General features: G+C 40.0%; 1 protein-coding gene and 1 pseudogene across 2 annotated transcripts in view; both read left to right on the top strand.

Annotated features, from left to right (window-relative positions):
* The window catches only part of Trpc5 (transient receptor potential cation channel subfamily C member 5), a 261694-nt gene that overhangs the window by 204277 nt on the left and 36166 nt on the right, over positions 1-21251 (top strand). For both annotated transcript variants that reach the window (XM_037199143.1, XM_028876912.2), the window contains 3 exons: positions 5156-5492; positions 7514-7653; positions 13113-13435. In XM_037199143.1, coding sequence (XP_037055038.1) covers positions 5156-5492; positions 7514-7653; positions 13113-13435 — 800 coding nt within the window. The remainder of the gene's footprint in view (positions 1-5155; positions 5493-7513; positions 7654-13112; positions 13436-21251) is intronic.
* Positions 1903-3724, top strand: LOC114698314 (annotated as a pseudogene).

Raw genomic sequence — 21251 nt, 5'->3', positions numbered from 1 at the left:
AACAAAAGAACATGAAGTGGGAGGAGAATTTGTGTGTGGGGGGGAGTAGAGAAAACATAAAAACAAAATACATTGTGTATGTGTATGAAATTGTCAAACCAAAATGAGAATATTTTAAAATACATATTTAGCATCATCCTTATGTCAGGCATTTTGCAAAATATCAGGAATCTAATGAAGAATAAAACGTGTTCTAAATCCAACAAGCTACCCAGAAGCTCCTGTGTTCCTTAAACTTCATTCTGCTTATAATTATTGGAGTTTATTTCTTTTGATGTTCCCAAGCAGAAGACATGGGAATGAACTGTGCCATTTCCCCAATTCTCACACAAGTTAAAAAGTTCTAAAACACTTTCAAAATGACAGAGTCCGGACTTCTGAAAATCCACTCTTACAAAATAGCACCAAGACCTTGAGAATTTCCTTAAAATGGACTTTTTTTCAAAACTCTAGTGATGAGCCAAAAGTGTCCAACAATCAGAGATGAATTTATCCAAGTAAAGCCACTGACTATCAAGAAGACTAGCAAGTTTTGCAGGGTTTTAGCATGTCCTATTCCTAGCTTCCTTACCCAGCCCACAGCAACACTGAAAGCCAAAAGCCCTGTTGCTACAGTATCTGTGAAAAGTCAGCACCTGGCATCCACTGGAGGGAGCAGAAGGATTGTAGATCACTCTAAATAAACCTATCCCTAGAGAACTGTCAGTATATGACTGTCAGGCAACTCTCTAAAAAGAAAAGTGTCAGTCACAGCCCTTGTCTTCCTAGGCCAACAGCCCTTTTCCAAGGGCATTTTGGAAAGCATAAGCAACAGTTGTTTAATAGCTAAGCTGCCTGAGGCAGACCATAATAGTTGGGGAAAATAATGAAATAAACAACAAAAGCAATCTGATCCCAACAATGTATAAAAAGGATCACACATCTAACCAAATGGAATGTATCCCAGGATTGTGAAAGTAATTCAACATAAAATCAATCGATGTAATGTAATAGTGAAGGGAAGAGTAAAACCCATAAGATCATGTTGATTGACACAGAAAAAGCACTTGATAAAAGCTGACAATCTTCCATGATCAAAACATGTGAGAAGTGTAACTAGAAGAGAACCAGATAAAAGCTAACTATGGAAAAATATAAAAGGTTTTTTGCCCTAAGATGTAAATTAAGAAGAATAGGTTCACTCTCACTACTTCAATTCATCACTTTACTAGAGATAATCATGAGTTTAGTTAGGTAAGAACAAACCAGCATCCAGTTCAGAAAGGAAGAATTAAAACTCTACTCACAGATGACATAATCTTGTATAGAAAAATCCTAAGGAATAAACAACAAAAACTCTTAGTTCTAATAAGTGAGATGGGTATGCCTGAAACATGCAAAATCAGTAAACAGTAACTGTGGGGGAGACATTGTTTTGAACCGAGCTGGGAAACTAGCCTTCAACAGACCAGACCAAAACAAAATAGCCACTGACTATTTACACTGACTGTCACATAATCAAACCAACACTTTAAGGATGAGCATTTTGGAAAACAGGAGATTCAGTCTGCCTGAGTCCACGTTATACAGAAGTTCTCACTACTTTGATACCACAAAAGGTAACTAGAAGTAACTTGATGTTAGCAATTAGCTATTTTCTCTTTTTGTTTTGTTTTCTCCCTCCTTTGTGTAACTCATTGTTCTGTTATTGTCTACTGGGAGCCTTTCATTTTATTTTGTAGAATACAGATTGTCCCAATTTATGAATCATGACTAAAATCTCATCAGTGTTTTAACTAAATTTGTTAAAATTTTATTTCTTGATAGTTTCTATGCAGTATCACTAAAAAATCCAAAATTATATTTGAAAGAAAATAGCATCAAAATTAATAAAGTACTAACCAATAGAATTAAAGAATTAAGTGTAAGCCCTGTAAACTCAAAACTATAAGACATTATTGGAAGAAAATAACAACCAAATAAATGGAAAGATATTCCATACTGATTAACTTAAAATTTTAGTAAAGTTGAAAATTATACAACTAATAAATAGCAGAGCCAGGAGTTGAACCAATATAGTTTATAGAATACTATCATAAATACTATCATATTAAAATACTGTTATCTGTACTTTACACTCATCGCTGGGCTTTACTGACAGGCTGGTCCCTTAACTGGCTAATGCAATATGCTAACTAGAAACTGTTAACAGTATTTACATAGCTTCATATACTCCACTTCCTAAATATGTGAGTGAAACTTTAATGCTTCTCCCACAGCAGTCAGTGATATGGGCATTTCAATCAGTGTGGCAAGGTCTATAAGCAAGATGTGAAGAAATCCAGTTTTCTGTTTTTCAGACCCAAGGATTGTCAGAGAACACAGTCTTTGTGAGCTTAGCCCATAAAGTCAGCCAGACTAGGGTACCAGTTCTGGTTCTACCCTCTAACAACAAATGTACCTTGGTGTCATTGACATCGTCTGTTATAGAAACATGCAAATATGCATGCCTGTGTGTACATACACATACTTATACTGATATGTTTCTCCTTTGCCCTTAATACTAGTCCGGATTATTTTATGATGTCTCAAGTTAGATAATTTGATATGCTTTTAACCCCTTCCTACCTCTAGTCTCATCTCTTGTCATTTACAGCCTAATAGCACAAGCTGCAGCCACACCAAGACTGCTCCCAAGATGAACCATGTTCTTCTTCACTCTATCTATGCCTTTAGTTATGCCATCCTCTTTGCTTGTGTTGTTTACTGCCATCCCCTCTCTTCTCCTGCATCTAGCCATCATCTACACATCCTTTAATACTCCACTCAGGTATTTCCCCACGCAGGAAGCTCATTTGTGTTCCCTTTAATGCCTTGTTCACACCTTTTCCAGTTCCTGTACTTCACAGTTGTAAAATTGTCTTGGGGGCAGGGTCCTTCCTTGCACATCTATACTGTTGTCCATCAGAAAGTCCTTGGCTACTTGAGGATAGCCACCATTATGAATGACACCATAATTGTCAAGACCAGGAAATCCATGACCAACCATCTACCTCAGAAGAAACAAATGGTCATCTATGCCCTTCACTCTGAGAAAGCAACAGCACTGAAGACAGAAATTTGACTACAGTTAGACAAAATACATAAGGCCATACCAGATGCCATTGCTACATTTGGATTCCGAACCCATTATGGTGATGGCAAGACAACTGGCTTTGGCTCGATTGATTCCTTTAATTGTGCAAGTAGAATGTGCCCAAATGCAGACTTGTAAGACATGGTCTATTTAAGAAGAAAAAACCTGAAAGGAACACAAGATCATATTGGAAAAGGTCGTGGGTGGGGTGCTTGCAAAGGCCAACATCAGAGCTAGCAAAAAGCAAGATGACGAAGGAGTCTGGGGTGATTTAATCTGCTATGATGAGGCACATTTCTAAGGAGAAGACTAGTAAACTGTAAAAAGACATCCCACTCTTTTCATGCATCTGTGTTCCTCGCTAGACTAAAAACCCTCAGTGGGTTTTTTCCATTGCATTTGAAGCTCTAGCTTTACCCTTCAGCTTTCTTCTATCTTCTTGAACTTCTTTGGCATAGTCTATGATGCCTAGATAAGTAAAAGTGATCTATATGATTTCATATATGAATTTGTGGAAAGGATTTCTGAGTACATAATAGAAATTATGAACATATTTGGGTGAAATGAGGTCAGAGGATAAAAATATTTTGGAAATTAGAAAGCATTTGGTATATTTTGTGTGTGTGAGTGTTTGCCTTTGTGTATGTATGTGTGCCTGGTGCCCATAGAGGTGAGAAGAGGACATTGGATCCCCTGGAACTGGAGTGTTACAAATGGTTGTGAGCTGCCATGTCGATGCTTGGAAGTGAACCCAGGTCCTCAGCAAGAGTAACAAGTCCTCTGAACAAGTGTTTAACTGAGCCATCTCTTCAGTCATGGAGATTATTTTTCATAGTTTCATAGTTTTCATATACTTTAAACCGGAAACATATGGTGGCTTAAACACAATAGCATTTTCTCATACATGTAATGTTTCAATATAAGTATTCTTGGTAAGCAGGATAGTTATCTTCCTTACGGATATTGAGGGACATGGCTCACAAAAGACCCCCAAATGGAGTAAAGCCACAGAGGAACACATGAAAAACTTCTGTAGGACAATCCTTCAACTGTTGCACATCATTTCCACTCCCATTCCATTCATGAGAACTTAGTCACATGGCCAGGGATGCTGAGAAATGGTCTACCCATGTGCTCAAGGAGAAGAAGGATTCAATTGAGAATTTCTGGTTGTTGTAAATGTAATAGTAAAGTTGGGATAGTTTGCCTCAGGTGTTGGGTAAACGATGGAACAGATTTCTGTCCTTTCTAACTAGTATGCTACATGGTGTAGCTATGTTAATCTGTCCCCCGGGAAGCTTGAGTAGTCAAATGTAGGCAGTATTTCAAATCATGGTTGACAGCTGAGCTCCCCATTGAGTCACTTACCAGGAAGTAGCAGCTGGAGGGTGACTTGCATTGCTGATTATTCCTTAATTATTAATCACTGACACTTTGTAAATTGCCTTAAGTCAAATCCCAGCTGGGTTAGTACACAATATTACAGTGTTGGCCCCCAAATATTTTCCTGTGTTGTTTGTCTAGGCTAGAAAGGGTATTAAATAGATAGCAAAGTAGCAACATGATTTACTGCAAACCAGCCAAGTGATACTCAAAACAAAGTGGGGAAAAGGCAAAATCAAAAAGAGGACTAATTTCCATTTCAAACCATAGCCACAGGCACGGTTTATTCACTGGCAGTTTGTGTTTCCCCAAACCAACTGTACACTTGATGGTGACCACATGTAGGCGAAGGGAATGAGTAGAAGCAAATCAGTCTGAACTGAAAATCCCCATGATTCTCAGCTGAGAGGCATGTATATTCTCAGGAAAATTTAGAAAGCTGGTGTCTGGGCTTTATCCCTCCATACCTTAGGGAGCCTGCCCATCAGGAATGTACCTAGGAACCTAGATTTTTCAATATGCTTTTAATGATTCTCAGCCTCCTGTGTCGATTAGTTATATAGTCTCTTGCTGGAGAAGACTGTGAATAGAAGTATTATGAACACTGACTTTTTCCTGGACATCTTAGGTGCTTAATGTGTTCTTTTCTTTTCCCAGTTTGTCGCTCAGCCAAACTGCCAACAATTGCTTGCCACCTTGTGGTATGATGGCTTCCCTGGATGGCGGAGAAAACACTGGGTAGTCAAGCTTCTGACCTGCATGACCATTGGCTTCCTGTTTCCTATGCTGTCTATAGCCTATCTGATCTCACCCAGAAGCAACCTTGGGCTGTTCATCAAGAAGCCCTTTATCAAGTTCATCTGCCATACAGCTTCCTATCTGACCTTCCTCTTCATGCTTCTCCTGGCTTCTCAGCATATTGTCAGGACAGACCTCCATGTACAAGGACCTCCCCCAACTGTTGTGGAATGGATGATACTGCCTTGGGTTCTAGGTGTGTAAAACAGAACAACAATAATGACTGGGCTGTCTTCTAGTCCTCCTTTAAAAAAAATACTGGGACGTGTACTCAGAGTAGCTAGCTCTGAACTAGGACCCCTCCAGTAGGCCTTTTGTTGAGAATAATCTAAGAAATGTGGTTCCTTCTATCCTAGGTTTGGATCACTCAGTTATGCATGGGCCACTGTATACCAGGCATGTGCTCAGGGTTTGCATCTGCTCACATAACATCTTCTAGGATGGAAGGAAAAATGGCTGTTAGTTAGTTTAGGGGAGAAAGCTTTGTTTCAATCCACATAGGCTTCTGGTAAACCAGACAGGGCAAGCACTGAGCATTCTCTTTAAAGCACCCTTTCCCATAACCAGGAGGTACATGGATTCTGCTGATTTCTTGTGTTTGTATCTACTTCATATAATCCTAGCACCTGTCCAGGTTCCATGTTCTATTTGGATACTGATCACACAGTCAGCAGAAAAAACTGGGAAATTCACACTGGCTATAGTAAAGTTGATCTACCTGTGGTCTCTAGGCATAATTAGAGGTCACTAGACTCTCCAATACACGCCATCTTCTAAGTATCACTCAAATTATGAACCCAAAGCTACTATTATGAGCAGTACTTGGGATTTTATCAGAGACATCTTAAGTGCTACCCTAGATCTGGAAGTTAACAACATTCCCTAAGCAGTTTTCATGTAAAGTCTGGGAAGGGACGGCCTTAACCAAAGCCACATATTTTAACTGAAACATCTTTGTCATCAGGCAAAAATCCACAAAAGCCCAATATAATAAGAGGAAAATAGAGAAAATAGTATCCTAATTAAATTTGGGCCACAATGCCTACTTACATTTGGCAATTTGCTCCCTGCTCAGCTTACTCACCTCAAAACCCATGAAGAGCTTTTCTCCTTAGCACTCCGTGGAAAGTAAGGACAATGGAATAATACTGATGAAGTCAATTTATCACACTCCAAAATGGGAAAAATGTAGAATACAGTGCCTAAAATTTCAGTACCTAAAATAAAATTTAAGACAAAATTGCAATAGCATCCAATTAAGAAGGAGGACAAAGTGGACAATAAGTATTTTAAGAAGGATTCATCATCCTCAGCCATCAGGGAAATGAAAATTAAAACTATTTTGAAATTTTCTCTCATCCTAGTCATAATGGCTATCATCAAGAAAGTACATGATGCCATGTACTGGCAAGGGTGTGGGAAAAGAAGAAGCCTCATTGGCTGCTGGTGAGAGAATTAAGCAGGCAAGGTGGAAATCAGTGTGGTAGTTTCTCATAAAACTATCCTATTCCTGGCTCAGGCACCCAAAGGACCCACTATCCCGCCGTAGAGACACTTGCACCTCTATGTTTATTGCTGCACTATTGACAATAACAAGGAAACGGAACCAGCTTAGAAGCCCATCAACCAATGAATGGATAAGAAAACAGGGTACATACACACAATGGAAGTTTATTCAGTTGTAAAGAATAATAAAATTGTAAAACATACAGGAAAATGGGTGGATCCCTAAAATATTATATTGAGTGAGGCTACCTAGAGTAAGAAAGATAAATACCTCATATTCTCTTATATGCAGATCCTTATTTTTAATGCTCAGATAAATATGAGTGTGAATATAGGTCATAAAAATAGAAAGAGGAGAGAGATTGAGGAAGAAGAAATAGAACATGTCACATGAAAGCAGAAAGGAGGCTACCAGGAGTAGAAGGACAAAGGAGGAAAAAGAGAGGTGGGTGAGAAGAGGGGTTAGGAACAATGCCATAATGAACCCTAATACTTTGTATGTAAATTGTGAAAAGTAGAAGTGAAGAGTGCCCAGAAAAAATGAAAAGCATACTAGGTTTGACAGATTCAAAATTGGGTGGTCAGGTATCGAAGAAGAGAGGGGTAAGAGATCTCCATCTCCAAGAGTCTCTTTATTCATTTGGGGGACTCCTGTTGTAATGTTCAATGCTGCCTTGATATAGTAACAAACTTATTGCCTCCATTCTTCAGGTTTCATTTGGGGGGAGATAAAGGAAATGTGGGATGGTGGATTCACTGAATACATCCATGACTGGTGGAACTTAATGGATTTCGCAATGAACTCCCTCTACCTGGCAACTATTTCCTTGAAGATTGTGGCCTATGTCAAGGTAAAATGGAATGTGTAGCATATTTCTTCCTCAATTATTCTGGATGGGCTATGCCAATAAACTTTTGAACTGGGAGCAGGAAAAGTTTATGGGAAAAATGAATGAGTGTTCCATCGATGTTAGAAAATACTACCTACAGAGATCCTTTCAATAGTCTGTAAGTAGTGTCTACTTAAGCAAAGCCAGTGGAGAATGGAACATTTTTTCAGATGAATCCCTACGCTTCTCAGACCTACATGGTAGCGGTGTCTTCACCCGTCAGCTCTTAAACATCAATAATGTTCTTTTGAAGAAGATGGTGCTCTGATGCAGTACAGAGTAGGGACAGGAAATTCATTACCTCCACTTTAGTAAAATCGGTTCTTGTATATTTGATTAATATTTTCCCATGCCATATCCATTGGTAACCCCTCCTCCCTGTCTATAGAACAAAACTGTTTCCTCTCTGGAGTAGTTCTGCTGGTATAGGTGGCATCGGCACTCCATTACCTTCTGAGTCATTGTTTCGCAAAGCCAAACATCACCACTTCCCTCACTGTTCTTCATATGACAAGCAGCAGAACTCCAGACGCCGAGTGGCATGTAGGGCTACAGTAGCCTCTGCTTTCTTCGTTACTTCTTCTGTCAGGATAACCATTCAATCAGTTAAAACCCAAAGTTTTCAGTATCACTCAATGTCTCTCCATTAATTCAGAAAATGTATACACTGTGCATACCCCCATCACTTTGATCCTTTCCCCATGTGCAAGCACCTTAAATTATCCTGGAAATCATTTTAAAATGTGCACAATTTCCAGTGTTTTAATGAGATCTATAAGTGGGTAGAGTCTGGTTCACTCATCCACAGACATACAACCCATGTAAGATGACCTTCCCCAGGCCAAATAAGACAAGAGTGAAGGAAAGTTCCAGGCACCTCTTCACAGGCCCCTGTGTTTGGGGGTAATCACAGGTCTGAGTTCAGGTCTGGTAATAATAGAATGTGTGGCTGTGCTCCTTATACCCAGAGTTGAGTTTTTCCCCCCACAAGGAAAGGCTGACAATTCATTTCCCAAGATGTCTAGTCAGTCATGCTTTTGGTACTAAATTTCACTTTGAGGACTTTTAGAATGGGAATATGGCTGTCCCCCAAGTCTCCAACAACTTAGTTTATTTTTATATCCCTAATATGCATATTGCATAAATTGCAAGACCTTGAGAGTTATATAGAGCATGAATATTGAATGCATTCATGAAACATTTTTGAAAGGAGCCCAAGAGTATGCCTTATGTGTGTGGTGATCATGTAACACAAACTTACAACTTTCTTAGAAGAAAAGCCTGGTGAAGAAAATGTCTGACTCTGGCTAAACTGCCTGGGTTAACTCCATGGCACTTGGGTACTCTGCTAAGTAACACAGTTTTCCTTTAAAATGCATTGTATGCATGTATAAAATTAAGAAAATATTATATTCTTTAAATCTCCTCTAGCAGTAGAGAAACTGTAACTTATCAGTCCTAAAATTACTGGGTTTTGTTTAGCCAGGAAAGTTTAGAATACATGATGAAAAACGAGTATTTCTATCAGGGGGTATTAAAATGTGTCTACAGATACTTAACATCAGTTAATCACATGATCTTCCCAATTTCACTGGTGAGGCTTCCAAAGAACTAAATATTTCTCCATCACAAAGTAGAATAAACCCACTCTGCTAAGATCATAAATTCTGCGTCTTACCACTCTAAGGAAACATAAATAAGACATGTAACATGCAGAATTTGTATGGTTTTTTTTTTTTTTGAAACGGGTTTTTTTTTCTGTGTAACAGTCCTAGCTGTCCCAGAACTCGCTTGGTGGACCAGGCCGGCCTTGAATCACAATGATCTGCCTCTGCCTCCTGAGTGCTGGATTAAAGTCATGTGCCACCATGCCTGGCCAGAATTTGGATTTTTAAATCATATTTATGTGTTTGAGCACTTTTTTGCATATGCTTAGTGGTCATAAAGGCCAGAAGAGGTGGTCCCATTCCCTAAACTTGGAGTTACAGGCTGTTAGTTATGAGCCACAATGTGAGTGTTGGGAATTGAACACAAGTCCTCTACAAGAGCAGCAAATAGTCTTAACCACTGATCCATCTCTCCAGCCCCCAGAATTTGCATGTTTTAAATGAGAATTTGTAAGTGGGAAGAGTGTGGTCCTCTCATCCACAAAAATGCAACCAGTTAGACATTCCCTGAGCAGAATGAGACAACCATTAAGACTGAAGTCACCCCTGATAGTGGTGGTGCATGCCTTTAATCCCAGCACTCGGGAGGTAGAGGCAGGCAGATGTGAGGGTGCTGTTGAACGTCTTTCTCAATGGTTCTCCACCTTGTTTTTTGAGACAGGGTGTCTCACTGAACCTGGAACTCACCATTTCAATTAGCAGGTTGGCCAGCAAGCCCCTGGGTTCTTCTTCCTATTTCCACCCTCCTCCCAAGCAGTGGGGTTGTCCCACTGCACCTGACTTTTACGTAGGTGCTAGGGATCTGAACTCTAGTGCTCTTGCTTTCCCAGTAAGCACTTTACCCACTAAACCATTTCCCCAGACCCAGATCTTTCTTTATTTTTTGGAGTGAAAAAAAAATCATTAACAATACATACTTCACCCCACAGGTTTTAAAACAACAAGAAACTGAAGACATTCATCAAAATAACCCAAAAGAACAACTATGCTTATGATTGACCCTCAGTGTCCACAGACAAGCCTTCAAATGGAGAATAGTCAGCATTTCATCTTCTAGCATATCACTTAGGTCTATTCCTCCTACACCCTGATCCATACACAGACTGATTCTGGACTTTACTGAGTTGTGGGCATTTCTTCAACATTTACTTTCCTATAGATACAATCACCTCTTCATGTTCATACCATCATCAAGTCCCCATGTTAGACTATTCCTCTTCAGGTTTTACTTTGAAGTTAATAGAATGTAATCCACACCTCTTTGAAAAAAAAGTGAGGCCAAGTTTCAAACTACAATCCATTTCAAAGAATATTTTTAAAAAGTCATTTACTTTCCAGTATCAGTAATCTAGCTTCTGGACACATGGATTTGATCCTTACTCATACTTGTGAGCTAGATCACGACCAGCCAGTCCCTCTTCCTTTCAGAGCCTCAGTACTGCCTCTGATAAATAAGAAAATTAAACTTCATTAGTGGTTTTCAAGCTTTGTATTCCATGGAATCACATCATCAAGCAGAGACTTACCCAGAACTGCAGTATATAAACTACCCCAAAGGGCTAAGTTTGGTGTAAGGAATGTATCATCTAGTCTTCTTTGGACCCCACAATGGCTGTTAGATGCCTCCATTAAACCCTGAGGGTCTAAAAAATAGAGTTTAAAATTTACAAGATTAGATCATAGATTCTTAAGCTATGGTCTATGGACAAAATCTGGCTCACTGTCACACACATTTGTCTATGTACTGTCTTTGGCCACTTTAGTGCTACAAAGGAAGTGAGCATTAAGAAGTTGTGACAGAGACCCACAGCTGACAAAGCCAAAACTATGCACTCTCTGACACTTGACAGAAAAATGCTGTTGACATCTGTGCTAGATGTCAACTGAGCTAATTTCCCATCACCCACCTGCTAAGGTGCTGTTCTCCAGAGGTATAAGACACAAACTAGAGATGTCCCAGGAGAATTGTCTTTCATGCTTCTGAGTATTCTGCACATCCAGATTCACCATCCTGTGGGTAATTGGCCTTCCTGTGGTGGAGAGACAGAATAAAAGTGAAATAAATTAGACTCTACATATGTCATCTGATTATTTCTCATTTTAAAACATAGGTCCTGTTTGGTTGTCAGCAAAGAATCTCCATCTCTCACATAGATCTCAAAGTGTGTAACAACCTTTGTAACATCTGTGTTGTGAGATCAACCCCCATGTGAGTGACATTTCATTGAAACTGTGCTAGACTTAATGTCGAGAGATCTGGAGTTCTGGCTCTACCACCAAATTTGCTGTGTGATCTTTAGCAAGTCACTCTGCCTCTCTGGATTTCAGTTCCTCCATTTGTGAGACCGGCATATGCAAGAACTGCTTTTGGTTTACTTTTTTCGTTGAAGGAAAATTTGGGAAATTTGGCTAAGATTACACAAAATTGATCAGCCACCAAAAAATCTATGCGAAATAGAAGCATACATGTGGCACAGTCTCTCTGATTCCTCTGACAATGAAGAATATTGGCCACACATAAGTGATTTTAACACTATCAGTTTCATTGGTTGTTGGAAGTGAAGCACGCTTGAGAAATGCTTGCAAGATAATTTGGACCCCAACACATTTTCTCAGGAAAGTCATCTACATTTAGTCCTCAGAAATTTGAGATATTTAAATGAGAGTATAACGTAATGGTGCTTCAGATTGAATTCCAGGCAAAACCTACTTGGGAAGGTTAACAATTAATCCCTTATATTTCCATACCATCCTCCCTTATGGCGTACAGAGACCCTTGCACTTAAATACAGAATCACAAACAATACAGCAGGCAGGAATGGCATTATCCTTCTTTTATTGTGAATGTAAAAGTTACGGGCAGTTTTAAGTGAAAGTTTCCAAACTGGAGTCCAAACGTCTCCATCTCACACTTTCCTATGAGGCTATTCCTCACATTCCAGAAGATAGAGGCCTTAAAGAGGCTGGAAATGGGCAACCAACCCTATAAATACTTGCTATTCCCTCTCCTTCAACTTCCTGGTTCTTCATTTGCACTGGAAGGCCTTTCTAACTTGTAAGGTTGTTAAAGAAACAGTAAAATACATCCATATGCCGCTGTGTGGAGAAGTACTAAATTTGCTACCTGGAAGGTTGACATGCCATTTGCAATGGTGTAGAATATATTACAAACTGCTAAAAATGCAGCAGAAAGCTCTGAAGAAAGGCTCCCTAAGGACTCTCTATCAGCCCTAAACTGTAGGCAGCAGAGCCTGGAGAGTGAACACTGAGGAGGTTGCTATCTAGTCCTGCAGTAATTACAAATTGACCGTGTGTTTCAAGCCAATGTGGGGGGATCATAGATCTGAATTGAAATCTCATCAAGAAGTGGAAAAATTGGTCCCTACTAGCTTGAGCACCCCAATGGCTCCTTTTCAGCAACACTCAGCAACAATCTGGTAAACTCACAGTTAGAAATGTCTGTTGATAAACCCCAGGTGGCTGCTGCAGATGATGGCTCTGAAATTCCTTCTGCTATGTATATATGCTTGGTATATATTTGGATAAGAGTGGGAGGGAGACAGTTATTAGCACTGTGTACTGATTGAATGGGGCAAAAAGACAAACAAATAGTACCATGCACAGTGAATTTTATGTAAGCTGTGTATCGGGTGCATAATTTGTGTGTGGAAGGGTACAAAGGGGGAAATTTGGAAATGCTCACTGTACTTCGCATATTGTACACTTCTGTTGTTTTTTCTTTTTCTTTTTCAGTATAATGGTTCTCGTCCAAGGGAGGAATGGGAAATGTGGCACCCGACTCTGATTGCAGAGGCACTCTTCGCAATATCCAACATTTTAAGTTCCTTGCGTCTCATATCCTTGTTCACAGCCAACTCCCACTTAGGGCCTCTGCAGATCTCTTTGGGACGCATGCTGCTTGATATCCTCAAATTCCTCTTTATCTACTGCCTAGTACTGCTGGCTTTTGCCAATGGACTGAACCAGCTTTATTTTTACTATGAGACCAGAGCTATCGATGAACCTAACAACTGCAAGGGGATCCGGTGTGAAAAACAGAACAATGCCTTCTCCACGTAAGACTCACAGTTCTCTTTCTTTTACCTTCTCTCTGCCTTCCTTTTTGTTCTGTTTCCCATGCACAGATTCATCAGTATCTCTTGATGGGATAGCAAAGCTCTCTACAGATCTACCCAAAGGGTCTGGGGCTACAAGAAAGTTCTTCCTTCAACATAGAGTACTAGAAAAGTAGCATTAGAAGAGAAAAGGATTTACCAGGGACACAGAAACAGAGAGAGCTTTGCAGTGACTCTGTGAACAAAGGTAGTTCTCAGTACTTTTTATAGCATTCAAAAGAGTGGCAGCCACAAAGGATGTGAAAGCCTGTGACTATTCCTAGGAACTCATGACCACAAAATTAACTTGACTACTATAAGTCAAGCTCAAAGCAAAGGAGATGAAGGTGTCTTTCTTAAAGATTTATTTGTTTATTTTAAAGCATTTTTTTAAAACTTATTTATTTTTATGTGCAGTGGTGTTTTGTCTGTGTGAGATGTCAGGTCCCCTAGAACTGGAGTTACAAACTGTTGAGCCATCATGCAGACACTGGGAATTGAACCCCGGGTCCTCTGGAAGAGCAGTCAGTGCTCTTAACCTCTGAGCCATCTCTCCAGCCCAACAAAGGTGTCTTAATACATAGGTACACTAAGATAGAGTAGACAGGCTTGAGGCAAGATTACAGTCAGCTAGCCTACTAGACCAATTTTGGGATTGAGGTGGGGGATTGATTGGAAATGTCTCTGCTCCAATTTTGGGTGTAAAAAGAAGCCTATCTCTCTTTGTCCAGAGGTTCACAGGCTCTGGGCAGGTAATGCCTGTGCCTTTCCTTCCTACTGTGAAGACCTTCATTGGAATTTTTTCGCTCCCTAAATGGCTTTAGAATGATAGTGGAAATAGAGAAGAGAAAAAAAAGAAGCAGCTAGATATTGTGACACACTCAGGAGGCCGAGGCAGGAGGTTCATGAGCTTGAGAATAGGCTCGGCTACACAGTAAGCAAAAGCGAAAGGGAGGGAGGGGATGAGAGAGGAGGGAGGAAGGGCAGAAGAAAGGAAGGAAGGAGGGAGGGAGGGAGGGGAGGGAAGGCAGGGGGGAGGGGAGGAAGGAAGGAAGGAAGGAAGGAAGGAAGGAAGGAAGGAAGGAAGGAAGGAAGGAAGAATAAATTAATTCATGCAATTTTCTTAGGTTAGAAGCTGCATTGGGCATCAGTGTCCTTCACTTTGTCCGTCTAAAGATCCATTACAGAGACCCAAAGCTTGTTCATGATTCTCAGTCATTAAACTAAGAATTCATCTATTAAAATTTTTTGTTTTTAAAAAAATAATTTCACATATAAAAATTATACAAATCTTAGAGGCGTAAAGTAAAGTTATGATATATGAACACATTGTACAATGATCAAATTTGGATAATTAGCATCCTCATCAACTCAAGTATTTCTCATCCCTTTGTGGTGAAACATGCAGAATCTGTTCCAGCCAGTTTAAAATGTACAATGTGCTAGTCTCATCCGTAGTCTCCCTATTGTATAACAGATCACCAGAACTTCTTGCTCCTATCCAACTAACTGCAACATTGTTTTTGTTGGCCAAGCTCTCCCATCCCTCCTACTTTCCACCTCCAATAACTACCATTCCATTCTGTACTTCTACAATATCGATTCTTTTACATTCCATGTACTGGTGAGATGATGCAGTCTTTGTATGGAGCTTATTTCACTTAACATTAAATATCCTTTACATTAGTTTATGTTCCTACAGATGTCAGAATTTCAATATTTTATAGCCAAATAACAGTTCAGTGAATTTATGGATCCTTTAAACATGTATTTGTATGTGTGTGTGTGTTTGTGTGTGTGTGTGTGTGTGTGAGAGAGAGAGAGAGAGAGAGAGAGAGAGAGAGAGAGAGAGAGAGAGATCACATATATGACACTGCATAATTCTAGACATTGGTTCTCTCCTTCCATTATGCGAGTTCTGAGGCTCAAACTCAGGTCATCAGGCTTGGTGACAAGCACTTTTACTCAGTGAGACATCTTACTGGCCCCTTTCACTGAATTACTTTTTCCTTTCTTATCTCAATAGGTCAGTTCGGTGTACTTTGACATTTTAGAAAAGGCTTTAGTAACTAAGGCTAGGTCAAGGGTGGTAGCTTATGCCTAATGTCTCAGCACCCCCAGGATGAGGCAGGAAGATTACAAGTTTGAGCCCAGTCTAGATTACATAGCAACACTCTGTCTCAAGAACAACAAAAGGCCAGCAACACTCTGTCTCAAGAACAACAAAAGGCCAGTGACAAAGGGTGTCTGTTGCTGCTTCTACTGCTACTGCTGCTGTTAGGGGACAAGGTTTCATATCATTCCAGGATGGCTTTGAACTCCCTTTGTAGCTGAGAATGACCTTGAATTCTTGTACTTCCTGTCTCCACCTCCCAAGTGCTAGAATTACAGGTTTTCACCATCATACCCAGTTTAGCAAAGGTATTTTAACTTGATCAAATAGACTCACAGGAAAAATCAATGCTTTCTTTCCTTCCCATGTGATTTACCCTAGCTGTATTTCCTAAAGTGAGTTATATAAATCCCACAATTCAAAGAATTGATAATAGGCATGAAAATAGAGTCTGAGGTGAGATATGTTGCAGAAATATTTGGAAAAAAATTGAAAGTTCTCTTAACTGTGGAAAGTTTCAGAGTCCTTCTGCTGTGACTCTCCATTATAGAAAGAAGAAGAGGTCTTCCTAAATGTGTTGTCTCTAGACATTCTTCCTCCCTCGTATCTTTCAAATGATCTCTCCAGGGAATATGTTGGAGTGAAGCATGTTGGCTCATTCCATCGCACACTGCAGCACTCTTCACCTCCACCAGACGATAACCCATCTCTTCTCCCATAGGTCAGAGCAAAATCTTGGATGAGAAAAGTGAGAGGATAAAGGCCCAGAATGGCTTGCTCAAGAGTTAGCACTCTGTTGTTAAGCCAAGCCAAGTGCCGAACAGTAACTTAGCACTTTGCTGATGCTGCTTCACTAGGAACTTTGCCTTCTTCTCCAGCATGGCTCTGGAGACAGGACTCATATCAACCTAGGTTCATTAGAAAGAGCAATTCTGGCCAGGCAGTGGTGGTGCACGCCTTTAATCCCAGCACTCGAGAGGCAGAGCCAGGCGGATCTCTGTGAGTTCAAGGCCAACATGGTCTACAGAATGAGATTCAGGACAGGCACCAAAGCTACACAGAAAAACCCTATCTCGAAAAACAAAAAAAGAGAAAAGAAAAGAAAAGAAAAAAGAAAGGAAGGAAAGAAGGAAGAAAGAAAGAAAGAAAGAAAGAAAGAAGAAAGAGAGAAAGAAAGAAAGAAAGAAAGAAAGAAAGAAAGAAAGAAAGAAAGAAAGAAAGAAAAAGAAAGAAAGAGCAATTCTGCAGTGTCATGTTCACCAAGAGACATCATCTTCCCATGAAAGTGTTCCAAAGGATGGAACAATTGAAAACAAGGTGCTTTCCAGGAGGCCAGGTCCTTACCAATTCCCCATCCATGTGAGCTCTGCCAAGGAAGTGTATGAAATGCCTCCCTGAAAGTTTATAATCATTATTATTAATACCCCTGTAGCCAATGGGCATGTTGTTCCCATCATTTGCTTAGCAGAGACTGTCAACAAGAATGGGCATCTGCCATACATGAAATTTTATCTTTGAGGTATCAGCTATGAAGACACATTGTCATGTTGGACCCAAATTAGCAGTAATGTTACTTCAACTTCCCCTCTATCTTTGGATTACTTGCCTCCGTAGAAGCCTGATTCAATTTTTTTTTCTTTCAAACACTTTGACTTTGGCATTGATAATAATACCTATTAAAATGAATGCTGCTCAGCCAGAACATCAGAAAGACAGATGTTTACAGAAGGGGAATGTGAGGTTGTTTAGATATCTCATGAAAAGTTTGGTGTATACACAACTTTTCCTCTTCCATATGACTCTCCAGAAACGCCATTGCTATTGTTATTTAAAATGAGGTAAAAGTTCTTTCTCCTTGAAATGTGTTTTGTGAGGAACACAATATACTTGTTGACAACAATATGGCAACACTGTTGTTGACTTGAGTTCCACATTCCACATTGGGAGTTCTAGGCCTTCATCTGCTTTTGGAAGAGGCAGTTGGGAAGGCATCATCGAAGGCATCATCACTATGTGGGCATAGGATTTGTGAAGGTTACAGAGTGATAGTGTAAAAGTGTTAACCTGAAAGTCCTGCATCTGTTTTCAATGGTCCAGCCACTCATCTACCCTTGGCTCTTTATTCCACAGGACACTCAAGACACTGAATGTCCACAACTAAATCACTTATCTCCATGTTGTCACTCTAACTTATTTTCCCTTTAATTCCTCAGCTCAGTAAATGACACCAGCAGTCATCTGACACTCTTACACTATTCTCACTATTCTTCATGAACCATCCAGTGTGTCAACTCACCCGGTCAGTTGTACTTTCTAAAGCTCCTGCAAAACACACACACACACACACACACACACAGAGAGAGAGAGAGAGAGAGAGAGAGAGACAGAGAGAGAGACAGAGAGAGAGACAGAGAGAGACAGAGACAGAGACAGAGAGACAAAGAGAATAGACAGAGAGAAATACTGCTTAGGTTCAAGCCTAAATCCTAAGAACTCCAGCAACAGCTCTTAACTATTCTCCCTGCCTGCACACACCTTGTGGAAATTTCTTTCTAAATCCCAGTATCATCATGCCCTGGCTCCATGACTATCCAGTATATGCTATTCTCCTCTGTAAATCCAACCTCTGTACCATAATATAAGGTCTTAGAAATTTGCAGCAGGTCTCTACATGCTTTGACTCTTCTCCTTCATGATCAATATTTTCTGTTCCCCGGATACACAAAGGCTTCTTGTCTCAGTTGCATGGGTTTTGTCCCTCTGCCTGGAAGGCCTGTCCCCACTGTCCAGGTTAGATTTCTGCTGCTCTAATAAGTGGCTCTGACCAAAAGCAGCTTGGGGAAGGAAAGCTTTATATCATCTTATACTTTCAATTCATAGTTTACCATTGTGGGAAGTCAGGACAGGAAGTCAAAGCAGGAACCTAGAGGCAGGAACTGAAGCAGAGACTATAGAGGAATGCTACTTACTGGCTTGGTTCCACACTCATGTGGGATGATACTGCACACAGTGGGCTAGAACCTCCTACATTCATTAGCAATCAATAAAATGTCCTCACAGACAAGCCCACAGGCCAATTTGATGGAGGCAATTCTTCAGTTGAGGTTCCCTCGTCCCAGGTGTGTCAAGTTGACAACCAAGATTAGCCAACACACCCACCTAGCCAATTTGGCAAACTCTTTTCCAGCCTTCTAGAATCTAACAGTGTAACCTGATCTAAAGCCTTTTCTTACTCCCTTTCAGCTGTGGATTTCTTCTGTTGCCCTACAGCATTATAAACACATATCTGCTGTAACATGCAACCTTCTGTATTTTAGTCATCTGTCTCTGTCTCCACCAAACTGAAAACTCCCATCGTAACCAGGCTTGTACTTACCATACAGGGGCCCAGAACACAAAGGTATTCAAAATGTGCATCAAATAATTGAAACAATGAAGACTGGTAATAACTATCATTTTTAATCTGGAGGTAATGCATGCAACAATAATAAATAATATAAGAGAAACCTGTGGAGCTTTTATCTGATGTTCCCCAGCGGTAACACCTCATGTAAATATTATACACTATGACCTGAAAATAAACATTGGTGAGTCTAGTGACCTTATTTAGAGTCACCAGTTCTACAAGGACGCCATTTGCAACATGGATGGACATGAAGCTATCCTATTATTAACTGTAGATCACTTGCTTCTATTTCTACCCCTTGGGTAGTTGTCTGTTCAGCTCTGCCACTCTACTGATTGCTTTAAGATTGCCTTCAGCAAAAACCCCTTGGCATTATTCCCTGTTGCTCTCATCCAGCACTTGGACACTTGGCTTAAGAGCAAAGCTATACATGGATCTCTATTATATTCCATCTGTTAGTTTCAGCCCATTGCTTCAAGCTGATGAAATGCTTCTGAATCTTTTTTATTACATTTTGCAGGGGGCACATGTGCCGCAGCATGAATGTAGAGGTCAGAGGATGACTTTCTTTCTTAATCTTGATTCTTCATTTTAACGTATTAGGTATCCTTCCCAGTCCTGTGTCATCTGAAAATCTATGAAGCATGCCATTGATTTTCACCCAAAGCATTGGTAATTTTGTCAGCCTTTGTCTTTGCTAGGTGGATTATTGGGCAGCTATATAAATGATACATATGAAGATTGTACATAAAAGGTGTCTATATCCAAAATTTGTAAAAATTATTTTATTCTTTTTTATCTATTTATTATTTGCATGTGGGAGGGAATGAGGATTACCTTAGTGTGTGTGTATGTGTGTGTGTGTGTGTGTGTGTGTATGTGTGTGTGTGTGTGTGTGTGTGTGTGTGTGTGTGTGTGTGTGTAAATCAGAGGATAACTCACAGGAGTGGCTTCTCTCCACCATATGTGTTCTGAGGGTCAAACTCAGGTCATCAGGGTTGATGGCAAGCACCTTTATTTGCTGAGCCATCTCATTGGCCAGTATAAAAACTTTAAAACATAAAAATGGTTGTGTTGTGGTCACAACTATGAAGCACTAGAGACACAAATGAATAATAATCTACAATGACCCAAAAAGCTACAAGGAGCACAGGAGCATTAAGATAGAGAGATTAACAATAGTAATAAAAATAGCTAACTTTTACCGAGTACTCTGAGGTTCAGCTACTCTTATAAATCAGGTCTACATGAACAAATACACTTGGTTCCTATGCTAGCCCTGAGGTAGTCAGTTTTACCCATTTTATGAATGAAGAAACTAGGGTCCAAAGCAATTAAGCAGGCTGCTTCCAGTTGCATAAACCCTAAGTGGCAGAGCTATGATACCAATCCAGACATACAAGCGGCAATCTGCATTTGTGTCCAGAGATATGGGAATCTAACTGGTTCTATGGAGTTATATAAGGTTGGTTGTGGAGCATCATAGTGGTGCACACCTTTAATCCCAGCACTTAGACAGCTTGGCAGGAAGATAGTGAGTTTAAGACCACCCTGGACTTCCTAACTCATTCCACGCTATCCTGAGTGATATCATGAGTCTCTGTTTCAAAAAAAAAAAAAAAAAAAAAAAACAGAAAGAAAGAAAAAGTTCCACCACACAAAGGTCGAATAATCGTGGGTAGATATGGTGCTAAAGAGGATAAAGGTATATTACCTAGCAAGCCAGTCCCACCTTCCTTCCACCAGAAAGTGACCACTTATTGGCATCTATTCCTACTTAATCAGTGGTAATTTCTGCATTTAGTGTGTATTTTCCCACCTTCTTCGCTTAGATACAAACTTAGTCCTGACCGAAGGCTCTTCTCTTGTTCTGATCCTGTTTTAAGAGTTCTTACTAGTTGTCACCTGCTTTCCTCCCATCGTCCCAGCTCCTGTTGTTATAGATGATGTCACTCATTTGAACTTGCATTGGTTATGCCGTTCTGTAATCTCTTATAAATTATTTTGTGAAAATGTATATTCAGTCACTGCTATGAACCAGGCAATGAGGATATTAAATAAGATGGACTCATTCTAGTAAAGAAGTTTATAGTATAATGGAGAACATAAGTAAGCAACTAGATTACCTACCATATTTGTGTGTGTGTGTGTGTGTGTGTGTGTGTGTGTGTGTTGCTGAGTATTGAACTCAAGACTTCCCACATGCTAGTCAAGTGTCCTATGACTGAGTGACAACCCCAACCCCAGTAAATGGCATC

The sequence above is a fragment of the Peromyscus leucopus genome, chromosome X (genome assembly GCF_004664715.2).
Source record: "Peromyscus leucopus breed LL Stock chromosome X, UCI_PerLeu_2.1, whole genome shotgun sequence".
In the NCBI taxonomy this organism is placed as follows: domain Eukaryota; kingdom Metazoa; phylum Chordata; class Mammalia; order Rodentia; family Cricetidae; genus Peromyscus; species Peromyscus leucopus.
Note: the sequence above shows the minus strand (reverse complement) of the source record. Positions and strands in the feature narration are given on the sequence as shown.